Source organism: Aspergillus aculeatus (genome assembly GCF_001890905.1).
Source record: "Aspergillus aculeatus ATCC 16872 unplaced genomic scaffold ASPACscaffold_16, whole genome shotgun sequence".
NCBI classification, from domain to species: Eukaryota; Fungi; Ascomycota; class Eurotiomycetes; order Eurotiales; family Aspergillaceae; genus Aspergillus; species Aspergillus aculeatus.
The window spans coordinates 247,147-274,894 of NW_017962991.1; the positions used below are offsets into that span (position 1 = coordinate 247,147).

The window sequence follows — 27,748 nt, forward strand, 5'->3', positions numbered from 1 at the left end:
CTACTGTTTCGGAGAGCGGACTGGAGCGACCAACAAATCTGAATCACCTTGGCCCCCCCATCAAGTGTCTCGACTGAGCCGTGGGCGTGCATCTCAATAAGCCACTGACCCACCCGCCACCTGGTGAATGGCCAGGTCCCAGACTGATTAGCCCCTCGGCAGCACCGGGACTTGCATGCTGATTTGTCGAGAGCAGAGCGGATCAGGAACAAGGCACTCTTCCATTCTTTATTGAAACGGTAAGAACCGTGTAATGACCGTCCTTACCATACCCACGGTCAGGGTTTTGAGCCAATCAGCCATCAGGGTCCTGGGGCAAGTGGGTCGTTTACTTGGGGTCTCAACCCTGAATTTGACCCCTGGCTGATGGTAAGAGCGAGGTATTCGCCCTCCTGGAACCGCCCCGATTACAGCCAAGCTGAGCGAGCCTGTAGGTATTGCCATCCCAATAATGGATTGTAACCGAACGCGCCGTTGTGTGCCACGATGGATAATTAGGATGTGGGAGGTGGGAGGTGGTGGATAGGATCGAGGTCGACGATATTGAAGAGAGATGTCTGTCCTCATCATGGATGTCATCATGGATTGCGGATACAAGAGCAAGACAAAACAGTGGATGCACAACAACAACATTATCATCATCATCATCAATGGCCGTAAGATACTCCCCCGTAACCCTCCAATCAGTGTTGCCTACTGTCCCCTGAGTTCCCATCAGTGTTAGTACTCAGTAGTTGTGCTATTTTTACAGGCGTCGTAATCTGGTTCCTCTTGGATGGACCGACCATCATTCTACTCCGTAGCAGGACTCTAGGCAGGGGCCAAACTGAGCTCTCCCATTCTTATCTTCCGCCTCCCCCCAGCCATCACTCTTTCTCTCCTTCCCTTCTTTCTGGTTCCTTGTTTTCTCTTTTTTCTCTCCAACTCCCTCCCAAATCAACCTCAATAACATCATCCCACTTCAACGGCAGAGTGTGCGCCGTTAGTCACTCGTTCTTCCTTTTTAGACTTTTGTTTCTGCCCGGTGCGGTTCAATCTTCTTTGCTCTCACTCCATTCAGATTCAAGACTCTCGTTCATAACTCCTTCCACGGTTGACCATGAAGTACAACTCTATCGCCCTGGCTGGGGCCTCGATGCTCCTGGGCCGTGCCATTGCTGCCGACTTGCCTGAGATTGCCATCAAGGTATGTGCACGAGGGAGACAAGGAACACGAGTGAACCGGTGTTGACTGTTTGATTCGTGTAGGGCAACAAGTTCTTCTATTCTAACAACGGAACCCAATTGTGAGTCTTCCTGCCAGTTTGCACCAATGTCAGCCGTGACTAACCAATTCCAGTTACATGCGTGGTGTCGCCTATCAGCGTACGTCGATGGAGGACTGTGTCAAAAACTTACGAGGGACGAATCTAACCGATTTACAGAGGACTACACGGCCAATGGCACCTCCTCGGACAACAACGACTACATTGACCCCTTGGCCGATGCCACCTCTTGCAAGCGGGACATTCCCTACCTGCAGCAGCTCCGCACCAACGTGATCCGTACCTACGCCGTTGACCCCACCCAGAACCACGACGAGTGTATGACTGCCCTGGCCGACGCCGGCATCTACCTGATCACGGATCTGTCGTCTCCTTCCGAGTCCATCAACCGCAATGACCCCCAGTGGAACACTGCCTTGTACGATCGCTACACCAGTGTGATCGATGCCTTTGCCAATTACACCAACGTGATCGGTTTCTTTGCCGGTAACGAGGTCACCAACGACAACAACAACACCGATGCGGCTGCTTACGTCAAGGCTGCTGTCCGTGACATGAAGAAGTACATCAAGGCCAAGAACTACCGCACCACCCTTAGTATCGGTTACGCCACCGACGACGATGCCACCATCCGTGACGACCTCAAGGACTACCTTGTCTGCGGTGACTCTGAGGACATGATCGACTTCTTCGGTTACAACATCTACGAGTGGTGCGGTGACTCCTCCTTCAAGACCTCTGGATACCAGGCTCGTACCGAGGAGTTCAAGGACTACCCCGTTCCCGCTTTCTTCTCCGAGTACGGCTGCAACGACCCCTCTCCTCGTACTTTCACCGATGTCCCCGTTCTGTTCGGTAGCGACATGGATGACGTCTGGAGCGGTGGTATTGTCTACATGTACTTCCAGGAGGCCAACGACTATGGTCTGGTCTCGGTTTCCGGCAACAGCGTCAGCACCCTCAAGGATTTCTCCTATCTTTCGTCTCAGATGCAGAAGGCCACCCCTACCGGTGTGAACAGCAACAGCTGGTCCGCCTCCAACACCGCTACCAGCAGCTGCCCCACCGTTGCTTCGGCCTGGGAGGCTAGCAGCTCTCTGCCCCCTAGCCCCAACGACGCCCTGTGCGACTGCATGGAGGAGTCGCTGAGCTGCGTTGTCAAGGACTCTGTCTCTTCTTCCAAGTATGGTGATCTCTTCGACTACATCTGCGCTTTGAACGACGGCAAGTACTGTGCCGGCCAGGCCAGCAACTCGACCAGCGGAACCTACGGAGCCTACAGCGTCTGCTCGACCAAGCAGCAGCTGAACTTCGTCATGAACCAGTACTATAGCGCCCAGGGTGCCTCGGCCAGCGCCTGTGACTTCAGCGGCAAGGGTACCACCACCTCTTCCCAGTCTCCCACTGGCACTTGCTCTTCCTTGTTGAAGGAGGCTGGTACTGGCGGCACTGGCTCCGTGACCTCTTCCCCCACTGGCGGCTCTGCTGCCAGCGCCAGCTCCAGCTCCTCCGAGGGTGCTGCTGGTATGGGTGTCAGCCCCATGGCTGTCTCTGTTGGCAGCTGGCAGCTGGGCGCTTACGCCGTGACTGCTGTGGGTGCTGCCCTCGGCATGATCTTGCTGTAAGCGCAAGACGGAACGGTGACTGGGTGGAGGAAGCAGCCAGAAAATGATTATATCTGTAACCTTTACCGTTGGGATTCTTAGCCGTACATAATTGAACCGATTCTGTATACGTTCGTTTTTAAAGATTGAATTGATGTGTTCATGTTTGTTCTAAACCTCTCATGCCAACTCATGTGCTTCTGAGTGTAGATGGATCTAGCCTAGATGAAACGTTAGTTTGAAATCTCGGTCGTATGCGCTGTTAATCAGCTTGTCATCTGCTTGCGGCCCAACAGTGGGTTGAGGTGCATTTATCATGCAGCTGCAAGCCAACCGGCTCGGCGGGGCGATCCGAGGTCGGCGCATGAGAGCGCAATCGCCGAGCGGTTCGATGGAGTCACTTCGGCCACACAATCGGGATGCCGAGAGAGGACGGAAGATATAAATGGCTGCATCCTCGGCGAGGCTGGTTCAAGTAAATGTTTTTCAATCGTATAGAAAAATCAATAGAATAAAAACCATGCCGGCCATGGAAAAGTTCTTGAGTGGTGATGACCTCGAAAAAGCAGCCGCCGCCGCCGCCGCCGCCACCACCAACATTAGCACACCACTGCCGACCGAGCATCCAACCACACCTTCATCCTCCCTCTCCTCCTCATCAACACATACTCTCGACCCGGACGCCGATCCACACCAACCACAGCAGCAATGGACCGTCCGCTCATTACTCTCCCTCCACTCGCCTCCCCAAAAGGGCTACGAGCTCCCGTTCTGGCATAAAGCCATCATCCTCTTCATCGTGAGCTGGATGACCCTCGCCGTGACCTTCTCGAGCACGAGTCTCCTCCCCGCGACGCCGGAGATCGCGGCCGAGTTCGCCACGACCACGGAGATCATCAATGTCACCAACGCGGGCGTGCTGCTGGCCATGGGGTTTTCGTCGCTGATCTGGGGCCCCATGAATGCGTTGATCGGGCGGCGCGTGGCGTACCTGTTGGCGATCTCCGTGCTGTGTGGGTGTTCGGTTGGCGCGGCCGTGGCGGGCGATATGCGCGTGTTCACGGCGATGAGGGTGTTGGGCGGGTTGACCGGTACGGGGTTTATGGTGACGGGCCAAACGGTCTTGGCGGATTGTTGGGAGCCTGTAAGTTTCTTATTTTCTTTGTGGTTTGAAGGGAAAGGGCGAGGGGGTTGGGTCTCCGTATCTTGAAGTATATCCTGAACGGGGTGGTGAGGATATGGGAGATGATCTTTTAGCTTCATGCATAGCACTCATGGTATCGTTCTTTCGGCACGTCAACTGACACCCTCCAGACGGTCCGAGGTACCGCAGTTGGCTTCTTCATGGCAGGCACAGTCGCCGGACCAGCCATTGGTGAGTATACACTCCCTGCTGTCCCTGTCCGCTCTCTAATGACAACAACTACAACAACCAGGCCCCTGCATCGGCGGCATCATCGTCACCTTCGCCAGCTGGCGCAACATCTACTGGGTGCAAGTCGCCATGACCGGCTTCGGCCTCGTGCTGGCCATCCTCTTCGTCCCGGAGCTGTCGTCGGTTGACGCCAAAAAATCCATCACTCTTGAGGAAAAAGCCTCGGCGCGCCGTTCTCCCTCCGAGCAATTCAAGCACATCCTGCAGGCCTTCAACCCGATGCGCGTCTTCAAACTCTGGATCTATCCGAACATCTTCCTCGCTGTACGTCCTTCTTCTTTCCCCTCAGAAACAATCCTAACGAAAGGAAAGGATCTAACCTGCGGCCTCCTCTCGACCTTCCAATACGCGATCCTCACCTCCGCCCGCTCCATCTTCAACCCGCGCTTCCACCTCTCCTCCGCTTTAGTCAGTGGCCTCTTCTACCTCGCCCCCGGCGCCGGGTTCCTGGTCGGCAGCATCGTCGGCGGCCGCCTCAGCGACCGCACCGTGAAGCGCTACATCGCGAAACGCAACGGTACGCGCCTCCCACAGGACCGGCTGAACAGCGGCCTGATCACCCTGCTGGGGGTGCTCCCGGCCGGCGCGTTAGTGTATGGGTGGACCCTCCAGGAGGGCAAAGGCGGGATGGCGGTGCCGATCATCGCGGCGTTCTTTGGGGGCTGCGGCCTCATGGGCAGCTTCAATGGGCTGAACACCTACGCGGCCGAGGCGCTGCCGCATCGGCGGTCCGAGGTGATCAGTGGGAAATATATCATCCAATATCTGTTTTCGGCGGGGAGTAGCGCCGCGGTGGATCCGCTGATCGGGGCCATTGGGGTTGGGTGGACGTTTACGATTTGTGAGTCCTTTTCTTTTAAGGGGTTTGGGCTTAGTGATAGGGTTGTTGCTGACCGTGGTGACTGTTTAGGCGTCTTCTTTTCGATCTTCGGGGGCGTGTTGGTGATGCTGATTACGAGGTGGGGGTTGGATATGCAGCGGTGGGTGCAGAGGAGGGTTGGGGCGGATCCGTGATCTTTTCGACTTCGGTGATGAGGTTATGACTGATGATTGTTTATGATTTATTGGGTAATGTCTGGGTTTGCAGGTGCGGATGAGATAGAGAGCGATTGGGGTTGGGATTGTCCCTCCGGCATGAGCCGTGGTAGAAAGGATAATACAGAGACTGAATATAGATCGTGATAAAGTTAACTTATCTTGTTCATCTCGAATAAACAGGCTGATCAAGAGTCTGGCCGTTTGGTAAGAGGTGAGCATTGGTATGGTATCGTAAGATATACCATGACCAAGGTGTGGAAGCTAAGAACGATAATCTCTCGCCATCTTTGACGAGAATCAGTATCACAGGATATAGAATGGATGAAATGTTGAAGCAGAGTAAGCACGTTTGGAGGGATCTTCCACATGACCAAAACTCTAGAAAGGGAATGTAGATTGTGGCATTAATGTTGTTCATCTTTATGGGATCGGGGTTTTACCACGGAATTAAAGGTATCATAGCGACGACCTATGGAATTAGTTGGTCTGACCCGGCAAGTGGTTCCTTTGATGATCGTTGTGGTGATGGTGGTTCGTATTGTGGGGATCTATTTGGATTGGTCTTGGGCGGTTCTTCTCCGCAATCTGACCCCAATACGAAGCTCTTCGTCATCATGTCTCCTCTATATCACGATACTAGTGTATCAGGTATCATTCCCAGAAACCCCACAGGTCAATGACTACTGGTCATCCCCTCATACCCCCCCTCATTCAAATACGTATCCACCTGCAACATCCCTAGATCGAAATCACTCTGCGCCAGAAAGTCCTGCATCGTGGGTTCCATAAACGCCATCGCCGTCGTGAACCCCCCACTGCTGTCCCGGAGCTCCACGGGCAAGAACTCCTCGACCCCGGCCGTGGCGGCCGCCGGCCCATCCACCGTCGTCGACACCACCGCCGCAGTCGCCACCCCGGGCCCGATCGCCGCCGTCGCCGCCGCGGCCGCATTCTGGCTCCGCCGGCGGTCGCTCAGATACCGCCCCAGACACTCGTGGACCACCTTGAGGTGCTGGTAGAACTCCGACGCCGCCAGGTTCCCGTTCTCGCTCATCGAGCGGAGCACCTCCAGCCCGGTCTCGAACGAGTTCATGTCGGCGGCGCTCCCCATCGGCGTGAAGCTGGACATGGCGAGGACCAGCGCGGACGAGAACAGGTAGTGCGCGTGGAAGTAGCCGAACGTGGGCATGGAGCCGTTGATCCACCGCGTCAGGATGATGGAGTGGGTGTGCCGGGCGGCGTGCACGCACGCCTCCCCCAGCGTAAGAACCGGTTGGGAAATCTCCTCCGACTCGGGCTCGCTGAGCTTGATGAGGATGTGGAGGAGGGTGGGGCGCGTGGTGATGATGACACACTGAGTTGTTAGTTAGGTAGATGCAACCCAAGACACCTCGGTGCACTGCGTACGTACCTGGTTGAAGGATAAATGCAACGATCCGACCGGTGTGCGACTCGTTTCCGGTTCCTCTTGATTCAAACGTAGGTGCTCCGGTAGCGTTTCCACCCAGTTCTTCAGCGCTTTCAACAACTTCTGCACGCGCTGCAGAAACGTCTCGCTGTACTTGCGTCGACTGTACAGTTTGGCGATCGTCTCGCCAACAATCCGCGCCAGACTGATGTTCGCCTTTAAGTATTCCGTGTCCGAGAACTGCTCCTCGTGCAAGGCGATCGGAGTGATTGTCGACGGCATGTCCAGATGAATATCATCGTCCAGGATCTGAGACGGCACTCCCATCTTCGAGCCCCACATGCGATCGAAGATGTAGATCGTCCACCAGATACGCACGCGATGCTGGCGTTCCACCGGGTCGATCAACTGCGATTCGGGAATGTTGTGGTTCAGACCAATCGTCAACCCCAACCGCATCGCGCTGCCAATCAGCACGTAGGCTGAATGCCTCCGGTTCAGGTAATAGGAGAACAAAGACTGGATCATTAGCAGAGTCCCCGCAGCCTGGATCGAATGCATACCAGCAACAAGAGCGTCTCCAAATGGGCGATGCTCGTCCGCTCCGGCAGCACTTGCACGAGGCTAAGCGCACGCGCGAAATACTTGGTCCCTGGCACCCGCGACCCCGAGGACGGCTCATTTCGCATGGAATATGCCTCGCCAAAGGCGAAGAGCGCGAAGAACTTGCATTGGTGGACCTTGGCCTCGAAGTCACCCGTCTGGTAGATCTCCTCGAGCTTCTCCGTCGTCGATTTGCGCAGGACCAGATGGTAAATGAACCCGATCTGCCGCAGGGCAATCTTCAGCAACAGCCGGGCCTGCTGCAGACTCGGCCAGCCAATCTCGCCCGCGGTGGCCGCGCTGATGCTCTCGTCGTGGACGTACTGGGTGCGAGGGATGTGGGCGGTGGCGTTACTCCCCGTCAGGAAGCGCCGGAAGCGCGTCGCAAACGCGGTGCAGGCGGCCTCCCCAATGAAGATAGGCGGTGCGGAGGGATCGTAAGGATGGAACCAGGCGCGATCCCCAATTAAGGGATTGCGCACGTTGTTGGGATTCCCAGTTTCCAGGTCCGGGGCTTCTGCCGGCACTCGTGGCGGCCCGCGCCCCGAGACGCCGCCCCCCTCTGGGTCCGCATCGGTCGGATGTTCCGGCGCTCGGGGCTGTTCGCGCAGACGCTGGTTCTCAGCTAGCAGGCGTTGCAAGAAGCTGCAATAATGCTGGCATTAGATCAAACCCTGTGTACAATGGAAGCGTGAGATGTGATGTGATGGAAAGTCCTCCCTACCTTTCGCTTACTTTCACCTGCCGATCGCGAGGCGTGTACTCGCATTCATCGGCACAGCCAACCTGCCGGCATTTGAGACACGGCTGACCCCCTGAGCATTTGATCTTATGCGAATGGCAGCGCTGGCATCTAGATTGGCTCATCAGCCGATTTCCTGGGATGCCATCTGCAAGGGGGGGTTTATAAGAGGAAGAGAAACATACGCGATGAATTTCGGCCGCTTGGAGATCTCGACCTCATCGGTCGTTCTGCTATGTTTTCTACGGTTCATCAGTCATGACGAGACAGAGGTAGTTGTCAAAAGAAGTTAGAGGAATTTGAGACCGGTGGATGATCGTCATGTACGTGGTTGATAGTTTCTTGAGTTTCCGGTTGGAAGGAGTTGAAGTTGAGTTCGGCCGGCAATCGGTGAATTCTGCCGACTCACTGGCACCTTCCGGCCGATCCCCGATTAGGCATGAAGGCATTGGATGGATGGATGAATGGAATGTTCAACTCCCGTCGGAAATGTACAATTGGTAAGTTACTACCTTAGTACCTAGTTAATAGTAGTATTATTCGGCTTCTAGAATTAAGTTTCAAGTATCCAGCTGCGCCAAGTACACTCACCCCTTGAGGAATTCTGCAAGCTTTATTACGGACGTAAGTCGGGTTTATTCGGTGATACTATTCAGTTAAGACTGTGTGTGTGCGTGTGATCTACAGTCGCGTTGGCTGGCCGGCTGGTGGTGTGGCTGGCTGAACTTTTATCTTTTGTACTGCACCTGCTCCGTAGCAGCTCCAATATCTCGCCACCTTTGCAAGCACCCTCCCCCTCTACAATGGAGATGATTTGGTGGTAGTTGTGGTAATTGTTTACTGTGGTGGTTCCACCTGGCATTTCCCCCCCGCAGTCCGTGTGACTGCCCAGTGCCTATCAAATGTGGTGTCCAGATGTTTAGCACTGCTCGTACAGAGGCTCTCATCCCTGCACGGGAAACCATCCTTAACAACCTTGAAAATCCTAGTACATACTGACCGGCTCAGATTCTTGCTGCCATGGGCTGCCTTACTTATTTAACCAGTTAATCGGGTCGGTTATAGCCAACCCAATTGCGAGTCCAGAGGATCGTCCCAGCAGGAGAGAGAGAGAGTTCTTTGCCGTCCGGTTGGAGGCCGAGAAATACAACCTTGTCGAAAGCGAGGCCTGCAAATCTCCATTCTCAAATTGAACTGACCCTCACCAGCACGAACACGTCGCCAATCCTCCTCCATTGGTCGGAACCCACGATTGTCAGGGCCTTTGAAGCTTCGACTTTTGCTCATTCTCTCCCGTGCTGGAGGCTGCTTACCCTTTCCAGTCCCTAGGAAATTTCATTCTAAGTGATTGTGGCATTCTTCCTCTCTGCTTTTCTGCTTCTTGGGATCGAAATGATAGAGGCCCGCCATTGCGACCAGGAAAGAATCCAGAGGATTAAATTGGGCTTTTCCCTTCCCCTCTCCTATTGAGCCAATTCCATTGTTGCTTGTCATCTGCGACGACTGCCTTGATTTTGTTGCAGCACCCCCGCCGGTAGAACCAGGGATTTTCCCGCTGGCCGAGCATTCATTTAACTCGGCAATTGACATGGAGAATCGGCCGAGTCTGCTACTCGGTACTATTCAGTACCAGGTCAATTCCAAACCCGTCTACTAGCGTAGCGGAAGAGGAATCCGCACCCTTAAAAGAAGACGATCACCACTCAAGCAGGAAGAAGGAGCTCTTCACCCGATGGTGGGACCTACAGCACCCAAGCAGACCACATGGGTATTCCCCAACTGTGATGGGCGGGCTGAGAACCCGAGCGCGCTGTGAGTGGGTATGGAAAGTTTCCACTGGGCACCTCTCTCTCCGTCTCCCTCCCACCACTCATTCACTCTCCTTCTCCCTATCCCTCCTCTTCGGCCCGGCTTGGGCACCCCCCAATTCTCTCTCCAGTTCCCCTATCCCCTGATCCCCTCGCATCCTCTTATCTCCATTCAACTTTCAGTTCAGAGACTTTAATGGCAACCACGAAACCACAACAAGGAAACCCCAAGAGAATCCAAGAGAAAGGTCCCGCCCAGACGTGGGTAGAGTGTGATTGATTAGTCCCATATGTGTGGGGCACCGTGACAATCACGGATGGAGTCTCAGCGGAATTCTTTTCCACGCCAAGTCAATCTTCCGCCAACATCAATCCCATCCATCTATGGCAGGTCAAGCGCACGCCTGCTGGAAAGTAGATGCAAGAACATCCCTCGAACAAGAGAGATCGAAGAAACAAATATCATGGCTAGCAATAGCTCCCAAGCCCATCACGCTAACTATCGCAGCATGGGAGGCGAACCAATGTGGCCCCCGCGCACAACGTGGCTGTCTGACTTGACCAGGTCTGGTGATGGCCGCGCAGGGCGCAGGCTTTTCTCACATGTGTGAATCGGGCAGGACGGTCTCCCTCCCGTTCGTCTTCTGCTTCCTCCCTCTTCCCTTATTCTCCTGTCGCTTCTTGCCACTTCTTCGGTTAATCAATCCTGTCTCTGCTTGCTTCGCAACGCTGACAAGAATTCAATCATTCTCGTCAACTTCAGTTTCGTCTAGGTGCGAATGCCCACCTACAGGAGATCAGGGGTGTGCGGGCTGGTTCCCGCGTCGGCATGAGACACTCCGGGGGACTGCGTTTCTGCTCCATGCTAGCCGTTGGCATAAGGGGCATGTTCAGGTATGCACTTGGATTGTTATTTCAGAGTCAGAAGCTACTAGCTCGTCTCTCCTTTATGGTCCTGACCTCTGATCAAAGTGCGTCAATCTGCAGATTCCACCGGTCGGGCGGGGCAGCTGGCTCACTATCGCCAGTCAGGCCATTTTCATCAACCAGGCCCCAGCTCGTATTCGAAATTTGAACACACGGGGTGACGGTCTGTTCAAAACGTCCTCAGTGGAAGGGTGTCAGAGTCACAAGATCACTAAGCTTTCCCGGGAGCCATGGTTGAAGGAGAGAAGGCGACGGCAACAAGCACGGTCAAAACTTTAGTTCGCTACACCTCACAGTGTCGACTCATCATCAGTTCTATTCAAGTCTCCTGGTGTCCTAATCTCTCGCAAAATCGTCGTTAGGAACCTTTGCGCATCAAGGAAAGCCCTGACTTACATGTTTTGTGACCGAGGTGACCCCTTGGCTGGCCTTGCCCGTCATTTGTCACCCTCCAAAGTATGGTTAGTGATAGGGAATTGACACAATTAGATCGGATTCATTGGATTATGAGATCCTCCGGGTCGATAAGATCTGCTCCGCTAAGTCCTCTCATGATTGTTGACGATCGACTTTGCATTGAAAGAAAGTGTTGGGGAGCCTCGCGATAGCATCACACCTCAGAAAGCAAAAACGTTCTGTGACAGTTTGGGCTTTATGTTATATTCTTGATTTTCACAACACAAGTGTGGTGAGCTTTAAGCGAGCTCAATCACCTGCCATGGTCCCATTGACCATTGAGACGACGTAAGATATAACGAGCCCCGAGCAACGTGCCGCTGGCTCACGAGAAGACCAAGAAAAGTGCACATGCTTTATAAGTCGGTGTATCCTCGAGGAATCAGGCCTCCGCAGCACGTATAATCAAATCACGACTTGTTCAGATGTTCGAATCATGCGTACGAGGTGATGATGTGTCTGGTCTGTCACAAAACGGTAGACGGGTCAGGCCAGTTGGGCTATCGGTGGCTCTCGGCTCGAAAAAAGCGACCATTAGCACACGGCTCTTTCGCTCTTTCTAATATCGACAGTCGCATATTTGGGGAAATGGACAGGCTTGTTGTGGGAGTTGCGACGTGGTTGCACCGGCTCTTTTCTCTGCTCAGTGTGACTGATGAAAACAAATCAGTACCCGAGCATCGGTTCGAAACATAAGCAAGACTTTCTCAATAACAGAGGTAAACATGGAAAATAAGGAGAGGTTTATACCAGCGAGCGAACGGAGGCTCTCATCCTGATACCTGCTCACATGGGGCAGAATGACCGCGATAAAATGAGCGTGTTTCAAGGCTATCAACACGCTGTTCCTTCGACACTGCCAGCCTATGCCATCGATTTCATCATCTTCCGCAGTCTCAACGGTCTGCGTGAAGGTTCTGCCCTCATAGCCACGCCGCTGGTTTGATGAGATGATGGGTTATCTTCCTCTGGGTGCCCCTTGTTGGCCTGTTCGCCACGAAACACTGATAGCCAACGGAATCTTTGCTGGATCTTATCCCCGCCACCAATTCGAAAACCGAAGACCTCGAGGGTATAGTGCCAGAAGCTGGTGGGTACAGGTGGTGCTGGGAGAAAAAACAATCATCGAATCTGATATCCGAGATATTCAGCTGTATCTATTGAGTACTGGGACGGTTTTGCAATGCTGTCTGCGCGAGGCAGCGGGTTATCCTTCGATCTTGGCATAACTGGAGCGAGCCCCTCTGCAGGACTAAAGAGACGGTTCACATCCGACCAGACTTTTGTTGTGCAAAGATGGGCCTCGAATCCACAGGTCGCTGAAGGTCACAAAGAGATTAGGTGCCGGAAACAAGGAGAGATCGACTTGCTTTCCAACAACCATCGGTCGTACATCTTGACTCCAAATCGGAGACGATCGAGATGGCGGCCTCTCTGATCTGTTTCCCCCTCTTCATTTTCCCCTGGTTTTTTTTCTCTCACTCTTGCAGCAATCTCGAATTTTCGACCCCGCTTGTTATATGAATGGGGTTTGTTCTTTTTTTTTTTCCTTTTTTCCAAATTTTTGTCATGCATTTCTGATGAATTTTGCCTCCTACGATTGCAGGGGGGAGATTGGGGGTTACCACGGTATACAACCCTTGGTTATGGTGCCAAACAATGGTGCTCGGGAGGCGCGAGCCGATTTCCGCCCAACTGTGGCAAGTACGCCCACCCGGCAGTCATCTCCAGCCTACCACACTTCACCTTGGCTGGGTTCTGGGTCTCTTTCGACCAACAAGAGCCCAGTGCTTTGTACCGCTTTGTTACACCACCACCCTCAAAACAGCTTTGTCCCTATTGTTTGCCCCTGGCCTATAGTCCGTTTTTATACTTCAGTTTTGCCGGGCGTCATTCGCACTATCGTTACCGCCAGGTTGCTAGGTCGTCGGGTTCGTCGGACTGTGTGTTATTGAGGGCCGAGACGAAGGGGCCGTGGTGGGATTCCCGGCTCGTCCTTGACCATGAGTGACAACAGCCGTCCCCCTCATTTCCCTTTCCCTTCTCAGACTCCATCTTCGTCATCGGATTTGCTGGAAAGTGATTCTCAGTTTAGTCACCTGGGTACCGCGCTGAATCGCCAGCAACCTCATGGCCTTTCCGGCTCCTACGAAGTGGTGTATTCTGGCTTCTCTGAGAACCCCTCGACTGGCTCGCAGCTCATCGAATGTGATCGCTTCGGAAGGGTGCGTATTCCTAGGTCAGCCACATCGACTGCCTGGACCAGTAGCGGACGTGTAAGTCGAGCCTGCGAGAACTGTCGCGATCAGAAGGCCAAATGTAGTGGTCACCGCCCGACGTGTCAACGGTGCCAGGAAGCGGGCATCCGCTGCTCCTACGGTGACCGGAAGCGAGAAAAGGTGGCCAAGTGAGCGTTCCCAAACCCTGATGCAAACATTTACAAAGTGTCTCTAACTTCGTGTGCACCAGGCAGCTTAATGACCTGACAACCCAGGTCAAGGCATATGAGGATCTGTTACGAGAGCTATCGCCCAGGCTGGATTCGGAAGCGGCGAGGCAAGTCGAGCAGATTTTAACTGAAGTAAGGCTCTTTCATTACATCCAATGCATGGCTCCGTTTACCATCTTCACTGCCCACGTGGTCTTCTTCCCTGATCGGATATGATTTTAGAGTTGTATTGACAGGATAAACACAGTCAAATATCGATGAGGACCTGCCTGTTGACCCTGAGGTAACAACGTCTGCATCAACAGCGCCAGTCACGAATGATGCGTCAGGGTCCAGTGTGACCCCGGCTCTCACGATAGGTGCCCTGGACTACATTAGTGAAGATTTCGACCGACAGGCCATGGGGTTCGTGGGTGAACACTCTGAAATCGCATGGCTGTACAGATTGAAGCGACTCATACGGCGATCGAGCCCTGCTACAGATAATCATGGCGACTCTATTGCTTCCGCGAGCTACTACTTGGACGATTCAGAAATCCCTCTCGTGAAAGATGTGGACCCAATCAAACGGCCCCCTTTTGCAATTGCTAAGCAGCTCCTGGACACCTACTTCACAGTCGTGCATGCATCCTTCCCGATAGTTCGCAGATCGTTCATCATGAGACAAACTACACTCTACTACAATTCTCCTTCCGTTGGGCCTGGGGTTGGGCCTGGAAGGAAGTGGCTAGCCATGCTCAATCTGATCTTCGCGATTGCCGCCAAATACACCCACCCTCAATCCAGTGACGCTGAAGAGTGGCCTGATGACAGTGCTGTTTACTTCGCACGAGCACAGAAACTATGCGTGATGGGAACGGTTTTAATAGAACATCCTGATTCGCAGCAGGTGCAGGTGGAGGGATTAACATCCTTTTACCTTCTGTCCATTGGGCAAGTGAATCGGTATTAACCTCCCTTGGTTTCCCCTCTGGTATCGTTCATTTGTTTTCGATTGCTCGCTTTATTTTTCATTCAAACCCTGCACATGATTGGCGTACAGTGGTAGTCTAATCGTGTGTGGCTCAGATCCTGGAAACTTTGTGGTTACGCCATCCGTTCGGCTTTAACCCTGGGATTCCACCTTCGAAACGAAAGCGACATCAGGAACGTCATGAAAGAAACGAAATATGCTGTCTGGTGGTCTCTTTATTTGCTCGATTGCTCGCTTTGTGTTATGACTGGTCGCCCGCCTTCTATCAACGACCGATTCTGCACAACACCACTGCCGGTGCCCTTCACAGAAGAAGAGTTCGACGATAAGGAACAGCTGATCCTCCTTCCCGAAGTTCGGAATGCTCTCGTGAAATCTCTATGCCCCGGAAACCCACAGATTGTCGATGATAAGGGCTCGCCTGAAGCCTCTGGCGCCCAAGTGCCCGACCAGGGTGACAAGAGCGAACAGGATGTGGCTGGTATCCTTGAGTCTCTAACATCGATGCCCAATCCTGCCCTTTTCTTCCTGTATATCGTCGACTTAGCCGCCATTATGCATGAATCCGTTGAAGTTCTGTATGCTCCAGGGGCAGCTCGCAAGCCATTGCATGAGATCGAGGGAGCCATCTCTTCTTTGAACAGTAAGGTGGATGCTTGGCTTGCGAGACTCCCAGCGGCATTTCACTTGTCGCAGGGAACGAAGGCATTTCAGAGAGAGCGGACAAACCTGGCATTTCGCTTCTACAGTGCCAAGATTCTTATAACCCAGCCTTGCCTCAATCACCTTTCCCAGGCGACCGACGTCAATAAACTCCTGGGAGGTTTCTATGAGATGATGGCAATGATGTGTGTGGAGTCGGCAGACCAGATGCTCGATCTGTTGCCCGATTCACCCGATCTTGCTTGGGTCTACCGGGTCTCTCCTTGCTGGTATCTTCTGCATTACCTAGTCCAGTCGACTACGATCCTGCTCTACGCGTTACTGCTTGTAAAGAAGCCAGGAAGCGTTGAACATCGGAAAGTTCTTAAGCGATTGGAAAAGTCAGGCCGTTGGCTGACGGAGATGTCTCTGGAAGATCCGTCTGCTGAGCGAGCTTGGCTCGTGTGCAGAGAACTGATTTCTGAGAATGTCCCTGAACTCGAAATTGAGATTGGTGCTGATTCTAGATCGCAACTGACTGAGCGTCCTATGGTCGGCTTGCCTGCTGCGAAACGCCGTCCGTCTGACTGACTTTGCCGGTGGCCACTAGTGCTATCTTGATTTCAGTGTGCCGAAAAGGACCAGAGAAAACCGATTGCTCCAAGGAGACTCTATACCCCACATCCTCTATTGGTCCTGCGGCTTCGGCTCTGCAACGGGATTACTTTTCTTTTTCTTAGTTGATTCAATTGCACCATAACCCTACATATACCCCCTCATAGAATTGGAAAAGGTCTCATGTTGTCAGTTGATCTGATTTTGAGCCTATGAATACGTGCCGGGAAGGAAATCGTGAGAGCGAATATACGATGCGCTTGCGGAGCCTACCGGTCTGTGCTTGTTGATGGTTCCTCTTTATCATCTGAGCAGAAAGCAAACACTCACTATAAAGCCCTGACGTCTTATTCCAGAGTACAGTAATTAGACAGACATCTCAGATGATCAGTCACATCCAGATGCGGGAAGGTCCATCCCGGAATACCTTTGACTAAATCCCAGCAGCGCGGATTGGGTTTCAGACGGTCCCCGCGATGTGGGTTGTTGGCCCATGCAAAGCAGAGTCTTGCTTCTTAGCTCTCATTCTTGGCCGACCATTGCCCCACGGTTCAATCACATCCCTTGGATGGAGTCCTGTCCTTGCTGGGTCATGTCTAACTAGCTCCATTCGGTAATGTGGCCCTTGAGTAGTGCTTGGTTGCTAATGGAATCAGTCACTTAGCGCCTTCATTGAGTCGTGCCCAATGTCGACCTTGTAAATCTACGGATTTATTTTCCTTCTGAAAGGCGGTAAGAAGAAAGCGCAGTCAACAAATTGAAACTCCGCGGAGATGTGCTGCCATGGCTAATGCACGGGGCCAGCGCCTGCATAGCTAATCCGATGCCTTATTGCTGGCCTCCCAGTCCAACGGTGGGCCCGATCTCACCCAGCTTGTATCATTTGATTTGCTGGCAGTCAAATCCGTGGCAGCGGAAAGCCCCTTCTAGTGGAATAGTTAATTGAACACTAGATTGCTTTTGGGCTGATGGTCCGTCGACATTGGGAGAGCGCGCATCTTGCGCCGTGGGTAATCCACGGTTGTAGCCGACGTCGGCCCTGGACCGGAGCTCCTGTTTTGCCGGATCCACGCCATCAAGTCGAGTCTGGTGCATAATAATACGCATCGTCCCGCTTACCAAAACGTTCAGTTGATCGGTACTTGATCGGTACTTAGTCGGAATTACTACGTATCAGGAATCCACGATCATGAATGATGCAGGGCTCGAGGCCCAGACTGATGAGTGAAGCTGGAGTCTCAAGAGGAATGCAGGGAGGGAAGCATACAGGAGGCATAACTTATCTGCAAGATAACCAGCAGTAACCAATCAGAATCTTAGAGTCGTTGCCTTCGTCCCAGGCTCCCTGGTATGCCTTCATTGCAGATTGCACTAATGGGCAGATCAAAATGACACCGCACCTTGACGGCGAGCGCTACGCACAAGTAATGTACGTATCTGATTTGGTCTACAGAAAATTCCATTGTCGGAACTCTTCGAGCTGGGCCCAGGATTGTGTTTCCGGTAGCCCGATGATCCTCTTCTCCCAGGCTTCAGCCCTTGAGCGACAGATCTGGCTTTGACCCACACATAGCACTATTAGCCTACTACCTTTGACTCTGCTCACTACAGAGGATCGTGGCAGAACAGCCTAATCAGTTCGATCGACTGGTATGTTTTCACAGTAGCTGTATCCCACCACTATAGACATACTTGCACCTGTTTCATGATGGAGGAAAGTCATCTCGTTCATTTACTGCAGATTCCCGCCTTGGGCCTTTCTTCATCTTGCCAGCAACCTAGTCTGAGACTTTTCCACCCAAAGACATCGAACCTTCGAATCTCGAATCCGCTTTGGACGGACGAAACCCATCACCTCAATCGACTGAAACGGAAGGAGTCTATTTTATTTAAATGTGGAGGAGCGCGAAAAATTTGCGGATCGTCTAACCACCCCTCCCCTCCCCCCTTCTGTCCTCCCCAGACCCGTCGCATTGGAGCAGCTATCTATAGGCGGTTGAGGGACTTGAGGCCATTCTGCCGAAAATCTTCCATCGGGCTGTAAGCGAGATTCTGGAGTGCGTATATGCAAATTATGATTTGCCACTGGGTATGATCCCGGCTCCTGCCGCAATGGCGACCTTCCATCCCGAGTCCAGATCTCAGCCTCCCTCCCAGTCGGAGGTCTTGATTCTTCCGGAAAGATATTCCGGATTTGAAGGTTAACACGTGTGGTTTGACGATGTGAGTTGAAGTAAATTGGTGCTGCTTGATGGCCCACCCTTCCTCTCGGTAGGCTACCTGCATTAGGCAGGACCTGCGGTCCTGGACTGTATCATTCATTCTGTCGTGCCATATTCTGATAAGCTGTGATGGAGCCCGACGAGTCCAATTAGTGGCTTTCATTGGAAATAGGCGATCGCATCATCGCGGGTCTGTTCTGTTCGGCACACTGACTGAGCACCTGATGGAGATTTTGTCGAGTTGAAAGAATCGCTGGAGTGTCGGGATAGCCAGTCTGGTGGCAATTGGAAAAAAAAGAAAAAAGAGAAAAGACCATCAACAAGTACACGTACAGTAGCCTCTATCACATCATGATCTCCATAATCCCAGCAATCGCTACTGGGCCGATGGCTATAGATGTTTCTGCCTGGGGCACCAGGGCACCAGTCATGATTATGTAAGAGATCATGTACAGCCACCCACACTGACCGCCTGCCGAAAGTGGCTGGACGGAGATGTCATTCACCACCTGCCCGGTCCCATCGAGTCCACTGAACTCGGTAACGTACTTCCATTGAATGAGTTGTTGATCTCCGCAGAATCCATCCAGCCCACCTGGACCCTGGGGCAGCCAGTACGGCTCATTGCCTCTACGCCTCATCGTTCCTGACTTTATCAATTTCAAGATGCGATAATAACCGCCCAGATCATGTCTTTACGAGGGCCCATGAAGCGCTCACATCTGAGACAAGTGAGCGCCGCCAGTATAGAGACCCTTTCTACTGCCCGGTCGTTGGAGGTCCCCCATGCTGTTCCCCCAGAGCAGCAGTCATCAATTCTAGATGAAAGGACGATCCGCTTAGTCTCTGCCAGTCTAGATCGTCGACAATGCTCTCTCTGGGTTCATGATGAGACCTTCTCCAAGGAAGAGATCCTGTTCAACCAGGCCGCCTTCAGCGACACCGGGGCGCAGATCGGCGATGTGATCGAGATCCTGCCCGCCCGGTTTAACGGCGATGCTGCGCATACCTTCAAGGCGGATCTCGGGGCCAGGTCGTCACGGGACGTTCACGTTGACCCCAACCCGACACTCCACCCGGACCCCATGTCCAAATTCAAGACCCCGTTACAGGGTCGATGTCTCTTCGTCGTCAAGCCCCTGCCGCAGGAAATCAAAGCACGGCATCCCAAGCTTGAGCTCTCTGTAACTAGTTCCGTCGCCAACATCTTCGGCTTTAAGAACCGGACCACCGTCCATATCTCGATCGTGGAGCGCGCGCAGTGCTCCGCCTCTCATGTAGACATCTCCTTCCGCGATCAGTACCTGGTCCGCTCGGATATGTGGCGGCTGGTCATGTCCGAGCTGGCGGATAAGATCGTCTACAAGGGCCAGAAGATCGTCTTTATGGGTAGTATCAAGGCGACCGTAAAGAATATCTTCATCCGCGGCAAGAAGGTCCTCTCAGGCTTCTTCTCCCCGCAGACCATCCCCGTATTCCGCAGCGAGTCGGCCAAGTATGTCCTGTTCATCCAGATGTCGCGGGAGATGTGGGACTTTGATTCCGAGGGCACGGGCGATATTTTGTTCAGCAGGGTCATCAACGGCTTCCTTCCGGAGCTCTTCAAGCGTTGGGCCAATTCCGACGCAAGGCATCTGGTTACCATTGTGCTGTTCACCCGCGTGGAGTACGATGCGACGGCGATAGGCCCTGCGTCCAATCTCAACCTGGACAGCTGGAAGAGTGACTTCACGACCAATGCAGCTCCGACTCGAGATTTTTACCGCGTGGTCGTCAACGATATGGCTAGTGGTCATTGGACGGCAATTTTAGATGAGCTGAAGAAGGATTTTAGAACTTTCTTGAGGGATGTCTCTATCCTCAAGCCACCGGAAGAGATGCAGACGCCCACGGTTGATGGCATCAAGGTCGCCTCCAAAGCTCAATCTGCAACCATCGCAGGACGGCCCAGCACTGCTCTGCGCGGCAATATCTTGGAAGCGATTCACCTTGCGTCCTCTCACCTGGCTTATGATCACATCGATCGTGACATGCTTCACACGGGAACGTCGATCATCGTGATCACCCCTGGAAGCGGTGTTTTTGAGGTCTCCTACGAGTCGCTGGCTTCGACGACGGAGGCTCTTACCAACCGCGGTATCGCCATTGACTTGGTCTGTCTGAGCCCCATGCCTCTTCATTCAGTGCCATTGTTCAAATACCGCGAGCCGGTGAAGCGACCCCAGACGGCCACGTACGGAGGAGACATTCGGAATGGAGGCTATTCTCCAGAGGCTCGTCCATCCTTCGCAAGCTTCGCTAGTCACACGTCACATCTCTCGCCCAAGTCTGTCATGCATGGCTCGTATCCTGGGATGAGTAGCCGGCAGCCATGGTCTTCCCATGCGAATAATTGGAACTACGGAATTCCTCATTGGCTCGATATCTCATACTGGAATCCTGACACTTACCGAGAGGCTCGACGGATTCTAAAGAAAGATCCGAATGCGCCAATCCCTTTCACTGTCACCAAACAATCGAAACTATTTGTGCCCCGTGTGCGGATGTACGAGATTCAGATGATGGGTGTTATGGAGAGCGAGCAGTCAAACATCTCCATCCCTTACCTGCTCGAAGGACAGGGAGTCACCAGAGGAGCTAGTCCCGCGACCGGCCTAAGCCCTTCAAGCATAAGTCCATCGAAGACACCCTTAAAGCGTAACTCCCCATTCAGATACCAGCTTAGTGACAGTCTGCGGCCGGAGCCCTTTCTTCAGAACATGTCTCATTCCAAGGATGCCATTCTGGCAAAGACGAAGAAGTCTTCGAACTCGGTCATTGCTTGGATGGACAATTATGACGACGGTGTGTTCCATGCTTTGCCGAAGCGTTCTCAGCCTCGCAGGTCTGCGAAGAAAAAGCGAACCAGTGAACCCGAAGTGCAAGTCTCCAATGCTCACGAACGGCTTTCCGCTCGATCCGTGACTCGCTTGCGCGAGAACGAGAACAATGCCAACGAACGCCCACATTCCGTCGGTTCGGCTCCTCGGAAAATCGAGCCGTCACGCGCCGTGCAGAAGAGTCCGGTCTCGACCAAGGCTGCATCACCCAAAAAGCCGGCTCTCAAGCCAACGTCTGCTACGAGAGTGCCCCGGATATCGCGGACGATCAGCTTTGCCCTGCGGGGGCTCACGTCCATCGCACCGAGGGCCCAGGCAAGTACGGAAATCCATGTGGAACATGCCAGAGGACAGCCGACGCAGAATGCGAAAAAGGTCTCCGGAATGCTTGCAGATTCGAGAAGCGTTGAATCTTTGAGCACGTCCGATTCAGCGTCCACGAGAACCGTGATCGATTTGTCCACAACGTCTAGCACACCGAACACACCTCAAAAGTCCTCGCAAGGCTCGACAGCTACACCAACGAGGCCCATTTCGATCAAGGTTCCGCAGAAGCAGCCCTCTGAAGACGCCGAGCAACCGGATCGCTCCGTGGTTCCCGAGTCTTACTCGACCTCGACCACGGAGATTCCGATGATTGATGACTCGCGCCACGAGAGTCGAATTCGGAGATCCAATCCTCGGGTCACGGTGACTGTGAATGGAGGCTTGCGCGATGCTTCCTCGAAAAGCCCTCACAACACGGCATTGGCGCCTTGGGTCCGTTCTATCAATCCGTGCAACACTTCGAAAGAGGTTATGCGGGAGACCAGCTGGTTTGGGCGCTGGCAGCATGCCTACCCCAGACCTCCCCATGTGGCCGTCGTCAAATGGAAAAGTTTGAAGTCCCCTGCCATTCTGCCTCTAACCACAGAAGAATTCCCCACCGCGAAGGAGCTGGCCTCGGACTACTTCCAAACCCCGTATCGTGTCTTCCCGAATGAAGATGCGGAAGGTATCGAACCTCCAAAAACAAGAGGTGTGCTCCTTCGCGAGATGATCTCCTTGCGTCTCTCACATGGCTTTCAGATCGTGGTTGGCAAAGCTGTTGTAGAAGCCTCTGGGCAGTACTCTCTGGAATCACCCAATGTATTTGACACGCGTGGGCTGGAAAGAGATGGTGCTACTGTGTTTCTATCTAAGGGCAACACCATTCACCGACTGATTTGTGTGGAAGGGGCGGAAATTGAAGTGACGCGCTATACCCATCGCAACACCTCCATTCTTGCCTCGGAACAGTTCGATGACTTCAGCATGTACTCGCCGGCGATGCGGACGATCTTGAGCCCGCAGTACGAGGTGAAGAACATCCGACTCGATTCGAAGCTCGAGGAATACAACTGGAACTACGCCGACAACTACGTGGCTGGGCATCGGGATTATCTCTTCAATCCATCCCAGCAGCTCCACTTCTGGCGCGTGCGCTATGTCTTGATTCCGATGCATTTGCACGTGAATTCCCGCCGTCACATTCAGACGTTCAACGAAGACAACGAGGAGGAGATCCACCTGTTGGGCATCAACCAATTGACACGGATTTGGCAACGCCACAAGTACATCCCACCGGAGGAGAAGCTTTTCAATGCTTCGAATGGCAAGAAGGCCGAGAACCCGCTCAACATCATCTACAACACGCAGAATTCATCGGAGGTTGTCGCCGCAGAATTGGACCGGATGCAACTGACCGACCCCAGCTTGGATAGTGCGCCTGCCCAGCTGTTGCCTGAGTCCGAGCAGTTTGAGCGCTCCAGTATCACCTTGTCAACGTTGGCGCAGGCCATTCAGGGCGAGAAAGGTATACGGATGGAGGATCGACGGTGGCACTGGCGGCTGCACTACAGCTGCTTTATCGGGTTCGAGCTCACCACCTGGCTGATTCAGACTTTCCGCGATATCGACACCCGAGAGGAAGCGGTGGACTTCGGCAACGAACTGCTGAAGCACGGACTCTTCCATCACGTCGAACGGAGACACAATTTCCGCGACGGGAACTATTTCTACCAGCTCTCGAGCGAATATCGGCCGCATCGCCCGGAGTCTCGAGGCGGTTGGTTCCCCCAGATGCGGCCGGATAAGGCGACCCCCTTGACTCCTGCTGCCGATCACTCGAGCAATCATTCTCGCGCGGAGTCCCGATCCGAGTCTCGATCCGAGTCCCGGTCCGAGAGTGTGGATGACTCCATGCCTCAGGTGCCCAACACGCCTTCCAGAGCCAAGAATAAAGCTACGATCATGCTGTCGAAGAAGATGCAGTACGACGTGGACCCGCGTCGACGATCGAACCGCCCCGAGGTCATCGATCTTCACTACGACCGTCTACACAACCCGGACAACTGCTTTCACATCGAACTCAGCTGGATGGGCACGACGGCCAAACTGATCGAAGACACGGTGCTGTCGTGGGCGGCGACCGCGGAGAAGTTCGGCCTGAAACTCGTGCAGGTGCCCATCGCCGAGGCGTCTGCGATCGACCAGACGCAGCCCTTCCGCAAGCCCTTCCGCGTGCAACTTAAGGTGCCGCCGCCGCGCGGGCCGGTCCCGGTGCCCTACAACCCCAACCCCACGGCGTCCGTCTCGGCCCAAAGCCTCAATCCGGATCCCCTCTACTTCCAGAAGGCCCTGCTGCGCAAGTTCGACTTTGTCCTCGACTTCGAGGCCCGGGCGGCGTTCCCCGCCGACGTCGAGGTGTCCTACTCCTGGGGCATCCCGGACTACCGCTACCCGCAGTTCATCCATCGCTCGGGCAGTCTGCTGGCCCAGATTACCGACGAGGGCGAGTTCCTGTTCCTGGCCAATCGGCTGGTGAGCACGCGCAGCACCGCGAGCCGCGACATGCCGCGCCTGGAGCGCATGGAGCGCGCGGAGCAGTACCGGGCGCGCGCCGGCACGTACGACCCGGTTGCTGCGGACCGCGTCTCCTCGACCTCCTCCCCACGTCTCTCGCCCATGGTCCGCCCAATCCATGATCTCACCGGTGGTAGTGGCAGCATCAACACCGGTGGCGGCGGCGGCAGCACCACCATAAATTCCAGCACTACAAGTAATCCCAAAGACAGTGCCAACCTCCCCCTCGTCGCCCCGCCCGGCCAACACCCCAGCATCGACTCCTCTAACCTCTACCGCGCGCCCGAGCACATCCTGAACGGAATCGTGGATTTCTGTAACGATCCGATCCGTCTGCAGCAGTTCTATAAGGAGTCGCACGCGCGCCCGGTCTCGACGCGCGTCACGCCCTCGAACCCGCCGACCAAGATGACGGATATCCCTTCGCTGGAGCTGCCGGACAGTGTCGTGGGCCATCCGCAGCATGCGCTGCTGCCGGCGTTGCCGCAGCGGATCCATTCCAGTGCGGTGCTGATGAACCCGTCGACGGAGGCGCGGGCGCGCTCGCGGGACGAGGGGAGTAATCTTGTACGGGGGAGTCCGCGGAGTGGGAGTTTGAGGCCGTTGATGTGATTCGATTCGAGGAAGAAGTCAAGAGGTTTGTGGGGGGGGTTTGCTTATGAAGAAGACCGTGGGATGATTGTCGATGAGTCAATTGTGTATGTGTATGTGTAGTGGTCGTGGAAGGATACCCCTTTAGCCATGTAATACAACCTAATGAACAATTGTTTGAGTATCCAACTTATCTTGGTTGCCTCAGGGCCTCTCAACACCCAACTCGCAGTTATAGATACATCTCAGCATCTCACTGCATCCCTTGTCCACCACTGCACCATGAAACAGCCCAACAACCACAATTCAAACACAGCCAATCTACCACACCCTCCCCAAACCCACACAACACACACAGCCCCCCTTACTGAATAACCGTAACCTTGACCCCCTCGACATCAGCCTTCACCACCCCGCCCTCCTCCTTCCTCACCCTCACAACCTTTCGCACCTCATGCGCTCTCACCGGATCCACAACCTCCACCTCCACCACCCCTGGAATATCGCCATTAACCAACACCTCCAACCCACTCAACGGCTCATCCTCCGGCTTCGTCAGCTGAAAATTCACCGGCACGACAGCCCCCGGCCTAATCAACAACGGCAGGGTCTCGAACCCATGCGTCTCAGTATACCACCTGCCGCCCTGATATTTTCTGGAATGATCAAACCAGCTCACCCACTCCCCCCCTTCCTTAGTGTCAGGGACATAAAACTCCACCACCCCCTCCTTACTAAACACCGGCGCGACAAGCAAATCCCCGCCCAGCATATACACCGTATCCACACTCCAAGCATTCTTATCGTGCGGAAACTCCAGCAGGAGGGGCCGCATAACCGGCGTCCCGCGCCGCCCACCCTCCAATGCACTCCGCAGAAGATACGGCGTGAGCGCGATCTTCCGTTTCACGCAGTCCCTCAGTACGACCGAGCAATCCTCGCCGTAGATCCACGGCACGCGGAACGAGTGGCTCCCGTGCAGCCGGGAGTGTGTGGACAGTAGGCCGAACTGCACCCACCGCTTGTACACGTCCGGCGGCGGGGTGCCTTCGAAGCCGCCTATGTCGGAGGCCCAGAAGATGAAGCCGCTGAGACTCAGGGACAAACAGCCGCGCAGGGACTCGGCCATCGCTTCGTAGGTGCTTTCGCAGTCGCCGCCCCAGTGGATGGGGAATTTCTGGCCGCCCGCGGCGGTGGAGCGGGCGAAGAGGACGGCTCCGGACTTGTTTGTGGTTTCGTGCGTGGTGGGGTCGATGTTGTCTGGGTGGTGGTGGAGGAGGGTCGTGTAGCAGAGTTCGTTGAAGGTGAGGGTGTAGTAGTTGTGCATGCGGGTGGGGTCGATGGTCTCGTCGAAGTAGGTGACGTTGCGGTAGGGGATGCGTTCGCCGAAGTCGGTCTTGAAGCTGTCTACCCCGAGGTCTAAAAGGCGGCGCAGGTGGTGCTGGAACCAGGTGCGCGCGGCCGGGTTCGTGAAGTCCACGATCGCCATGCCCGCTTGCCAGTAGTCCCATTGCCAGACTGTGCCGTCGGTTCGCTGGGGCGGGGGGTGTTAGTGAGGGGGCTGAGGGGGAGGTAAGCAGGGGGGCGGCTTACCTTGATGAAGTATCCTTTCTCTTTACCCTCTTTGAATAACGGCGACGCCTGTCCCACGTACGGGTTGAGCCAGACACTAATCCGCAGCCCCCGTTCCTTCAACCGCTTGATATAACCCGCGGCGTCCGGGAACATGGCCGAGTCGAACTCGAAGTCGCACCACTGGTAGGACTTCATCCAGAAGCAGTCGAAGTGGAAGACTCCCAGCGGGATCTCGCGGTCCCGAAACCCATCCAGGAAGCCGGTGACGGTTTGTTCATCGTAGTTGGTCGTGAAGCCTGCGCCACAGCACACAAAAACATCAGCATTGGCATCTCACAAAGCCAGTCACCAACAACTATACCAGGGTGAGATCCAGAGGGAACATACTAGTCGTCAACCAAAGATTATAACTCCAAGCCGGCACCAAGCTCGGCCTCCCCGTCAACGCCGTATACCTTTCCAAAATCGCCTTCGGCGAATCCCCATAAATCACAAAGTACTCCAGCTCCTCGCCGGGCACCGAGATATTCACGCGGGTGGTGCGCTCCGACTGCAGCTCCAAGCTCACCTTCCCCGGATGATTGACAAACACCCCGTAGCCCGCACTGCTCAAATAGAAAGGGATGTTCTTGTACGCCAGCTCGGAGGAGGTGCCGCCGTCCTCGTTCCAGATGTCGACCGTCTGCCCGTTCTTCACAAACGGGCCGAACCGCTCGCCCAGCCCGTACAGCTTCTCGCCCACGCCCAGGTCCAGCGCCGCCAGCATGTACCCTTGGCGCTCGAAGAAGATGCCGTCGTCCCACCGGGACTTCTCGGTGGTCTGGTCGCCGATGTACCCGATGGAGCGCCAGGAGTGGCCCGTCAGCTTCCTGTTGTTGTTGTTGTTGTTGTTGCTGTTGCTGCAAGCGGAAAAGACGAAGTCGAGTTCGTTGGGCGCGGTCGTCACGGCCAGGTCGAGCCCGCCGCTGCGGTAGTGGAGCGCTTGGTTCTCCTCGTGCGAGATCTGGGTGTGGCCGGTGGATGTGGTGAGTTCGTAGTGCGGGCCTTTGCCGATGCCGCCGGCCCTGTTGGACTTATTTAGTATGAGGGTTCGGAATGACAACCACATATACTGATATTGTATGTAGAAGGTGCTTTGGGACGGAGATTTGAAGAGAGGAACAGGGTACGGACCAATGGACAAGCTTCACGCCGATAATCCCTTCCAATGGCGACGTGACCTGCGCCGAGACCGTAGCTATACCGTATCACGTCAGTCCAAGCCCTCTTCTACTTTGCAGCTGGATAAAGACGAAATGAAACTCACCAGAGTTTAAAGTATCACCACGGTGCCGCTGGAACTTGTTCAGGAGCAGATCCACCGTCTCGTTCTCGATGCTCAGTCGCTCGACGTTGTTCATCCAGTCGATCCGGATCCCCTCCTGTCATTCCCAACATAAGCGCGCGGGTTAGTTCTTGATCAGCTCGGTCTTGGACACGGAAAACTCACCCGGATGCGCCACATTCCCTCGGTGAACTTCATGGTGATGGATACGGTGTGTCAATTGATGATGCCTAAAGGGTTTGAACTTTGGGGGGGGGGGGGGAGCAATGCTAGCTAGACCCTGAGGGAAGGGGAGGAGGAGAGACCCTC

General features: G+C 54.3%; 6 protein-coding genes across 6 annotated transcripts; 4 read left to right on the forward strand and 2 right to left on the reverse strand.

Annotated features, from left to right (window-relative positions):
- Positions 1 to 919: 919 nt before the first annotated feature.
- On the forward strand, positions 920 to 3,056 carry ASPACDRAFT_81170 (glycoside hydrolase family 72 protein). The gene is made up of 4 exons (XM_020205811.1): positions 920 to 1,186; positions 1,249 to 1,286; positions 1,340 to 1,365; positions 1,425 to 3,056. Exons 1-4 carry the CDS (start codon positions 1,100 to 1,102, stop codon positions 2,888 to 2,890), a joined length of 1,617 nt encoding a protein of 538 aa, XP_020052817.1. The 5' UTR covers positions 920 to 1,099; the 3' UTR covers positions 2,891 to 3,056.
- Positions 3,057 to 3,365: 309 nt separating this feature from the next.
- On the forward strand, positions 3,366 to 5,487 carry ASPACDRAFT_81174 (putative MFS transporter). Its single transcript, XM_020205812.1, has 5 exons — positions 3,366 to 4,013; positions 4,184 to 4,244; positions 4,306 to 4,568; positions 4,617 to 5,145; positions 5,215 to 5,487. The coding sequence occupies exons 1-5, from the start codon at positions 3,828 to 3,830 to the stop codon at positions 5,316 to 5,318; spliced, it is 1,143 nt and encodes a 380-aa protein (XP_020052818.1). The 5' UTR covers positions 3,366 to 3,827; the 3' UTR covers positions 5,319 to 5,487.
- A 237-nt stretch (positions 5,488 to 5,724) lies between these two features.
- ASPACDRAFT_125087 (transcription factor domain-containing protein) lies at positions 5,725 to 8,801 on the reverse strand. The gene is made up of 5 exons (XM_020196786.1): positions 8,281 to 8,801; positions 8,078 to 8,206; positions 7,314 to 7,998; positions 6,754 to 7,269; positions 5,725 to 6,696 (listed from the first exon to the last, which is right to left on the reverse strand). Exons 1-5 carry the CDS (start codon positions 8,346 to 8,348, stop codon positions 6,016 to 6,018), a joined length of 2,079 nt encoding a protein of 692 aa, XP_020052819.1. The 5' UTR covers positions 8,349 to 8,801; the 3' UTR covers positions 5,725 to 6,015.
- Positions 8,802 to 12,894: 4,093 nt separating this feature from the next.
- ASPACDRAFT_81185 (putative C6 transcription factor) lies at positions 12,895 to 16,125 on the forward strand. The gene is made up of 4 exons (XM_020205813.1): positions 12,895 to 13,693; positions 13,756 to 13,867; positions 13,983 to 14,680; positions 14,804 to 16,125. The coding sequence occupies exons 1-4, from the start codon at positions 13,290 to 13,292 to the stop codon at positions 15,939 to 15,941; spliced, it is 2,352 nt and encodes a 783-aa protein (XP_020052820.1). The 5' UTR covers positions 12,895 to 13,289; the 3' UTR covers positions 15,942 to 16,125.
- A 2,562-nt stretch (positions 16,126 to 18,687) lies between these two features.
- Positions 18,688 to 24,848, forward strand: iml1 (GTPase-activating protein IML1). Its single transcript, XM_020196787.1, has one exon. The coding sequence runs from the start codon at positions 18,877 to 18,879 to the stop codon at positions 24,559 to 24,561; it is 5,685 nt and encodes a 1,894-aa protein (XP_020052821.1). The 5' UTR covers positions 18,688 to 18,876; the 3' UTR covers positions 24,562 to 24,848.
- Positions 24,724 to 27,675, reverse strand: ASPACDRAFT_81189 (putative sugar hydrolase). The gene is made up of 6 exons (XM_020205814.1): positions 27,605 to 27,675; positions 27,422 to 27,536; positions 27,289 to 27,352; positions 26,503 to 27,179; positions 26,134 to 26,411; positions 24,724 to 26,074 (listed from the first exon to the last, which is right to left on the reverse strand). Exons 1-6 carry the CDS (start codon positions 27,635 to 27,637, stop codon positions 24,905 to 24,907), a joined length of 2,337 nt encoding a protein of 778 aa, XP_020052822.1. The 5' UTR covers positions 27,638 to 27,675; the 3' UTR covers positions 24,724 to 24,904.
- Between the last annotated feature and the right edge of the window lie 73 nt (positions 27,676 to 27,748).

Coding starts and splice junctions, on each gene's coding strand:
- ASPACDRAFT_81170 (XM_020205811.1), top strand. CDS start 1,100: ATGAAGTACAACTCTATCGCCCTGGCTGGGGCCTCGATGCTCCTGGGC. Junction 1,287..1,339: donor TCTAACAACGGAACCCAATT/GTGAGTCTTCCT, acceptor AACCAATTCCAG/TTACATGCGTGGTGTCGCCT. Junction 1,366..1,424: donor GCGTGGTGTCGCCTATCAGC/GTACGTCGATGG, acceptor ACCGATTTACAG/AGGACTACACGGCCAATGGC.
- ASPACDRAFT_81174 (XM_020205812.1), top strand. CDS start 3,828: ATGAATGCGTTGATCGGGCGGCGCGTGGCGTACCTGTTGGCGATCTCC. Junction 4,569..4,616: donor ATCCGAACATCTTCCTCGCT/GTACGTCCTTCT, acceptor ACGAAAGGAAAG/GATCTAACCTGCGGCCTCCT. Junction 5,146..5,214: donor TGGGTGGACGTTTACGATTT/GTGAGTCCTTTT, acceptor GTGACTGTTTAG/GCGTCTTCTTTTCGATCTTC.
- ASPACDRAFT_125087 (XM_020196786.1), bottom strand. CDS start 8,348: ATGAACCGTAGAAAACATAGCAGAACGACCGATGAGGTCGAGATCTCC. Junction 7,999..8,077: donor CAGGTGAAAGTAAGCGAAAG/GTAGGGAGGACT, acceptor GCATTATTGCAG/CTTCTTGCAACGCCTGCTAG. Junction 7,270..7,313: donor TGGAGACGCTCTTGTTGCTG/GTATGCATTCGA, acceptor CTAATGATCCAG/TCTTTGTTCTCCTATTACCT.
- ASPACDRAFT_81185 (XM_020205813.1), top strand. CDS start 13,290: ATGAGTGACAACAGCCGTCCCCCTCATTTCCCTTTCCCTTCTCAGACT. Junction 13,868..13,982: donor TCGAGCAGATTTTAACTGAA/GTAAGGCTCTTT, acceptor GGATAAACACAG/TCAAATATCGATGAGGACCT. Junction 14,681..14,803: donor TCCATTGGGCAAGTGAATCG/GTATTAACCTCC, acceptor TGTGTGGCTCAG/ATCCTGGAAACTTTGTGGTT.
- iml1 (XM_020196787.1), top strand. CDS start 18,877: ATGTCTTTACGAGGGCCCATGAAGCGCTCACATCTGAGACAAGTGAGC.
- ASPACDRAFT_81189 (XM_020205814.1), bottom strand. CDS start 27,637: ATGAAGTTCACCGAGGGAATGTGGCGCATCCGG. Junction 27,353..27,421: donor TGGTGATACTTTAAACTCTG/GTGAGTTTCATT, acceptor GATACGGTATAG/CTACGGTCTCGGCGCAGGTC. Junction 26,075..26,133: donor AGAAAGGATACTTCATCAAG/GTAAGCCGCCCC, acceptor CCCCCGCCCCAG/CGAACCGACGGCACAGTCTG.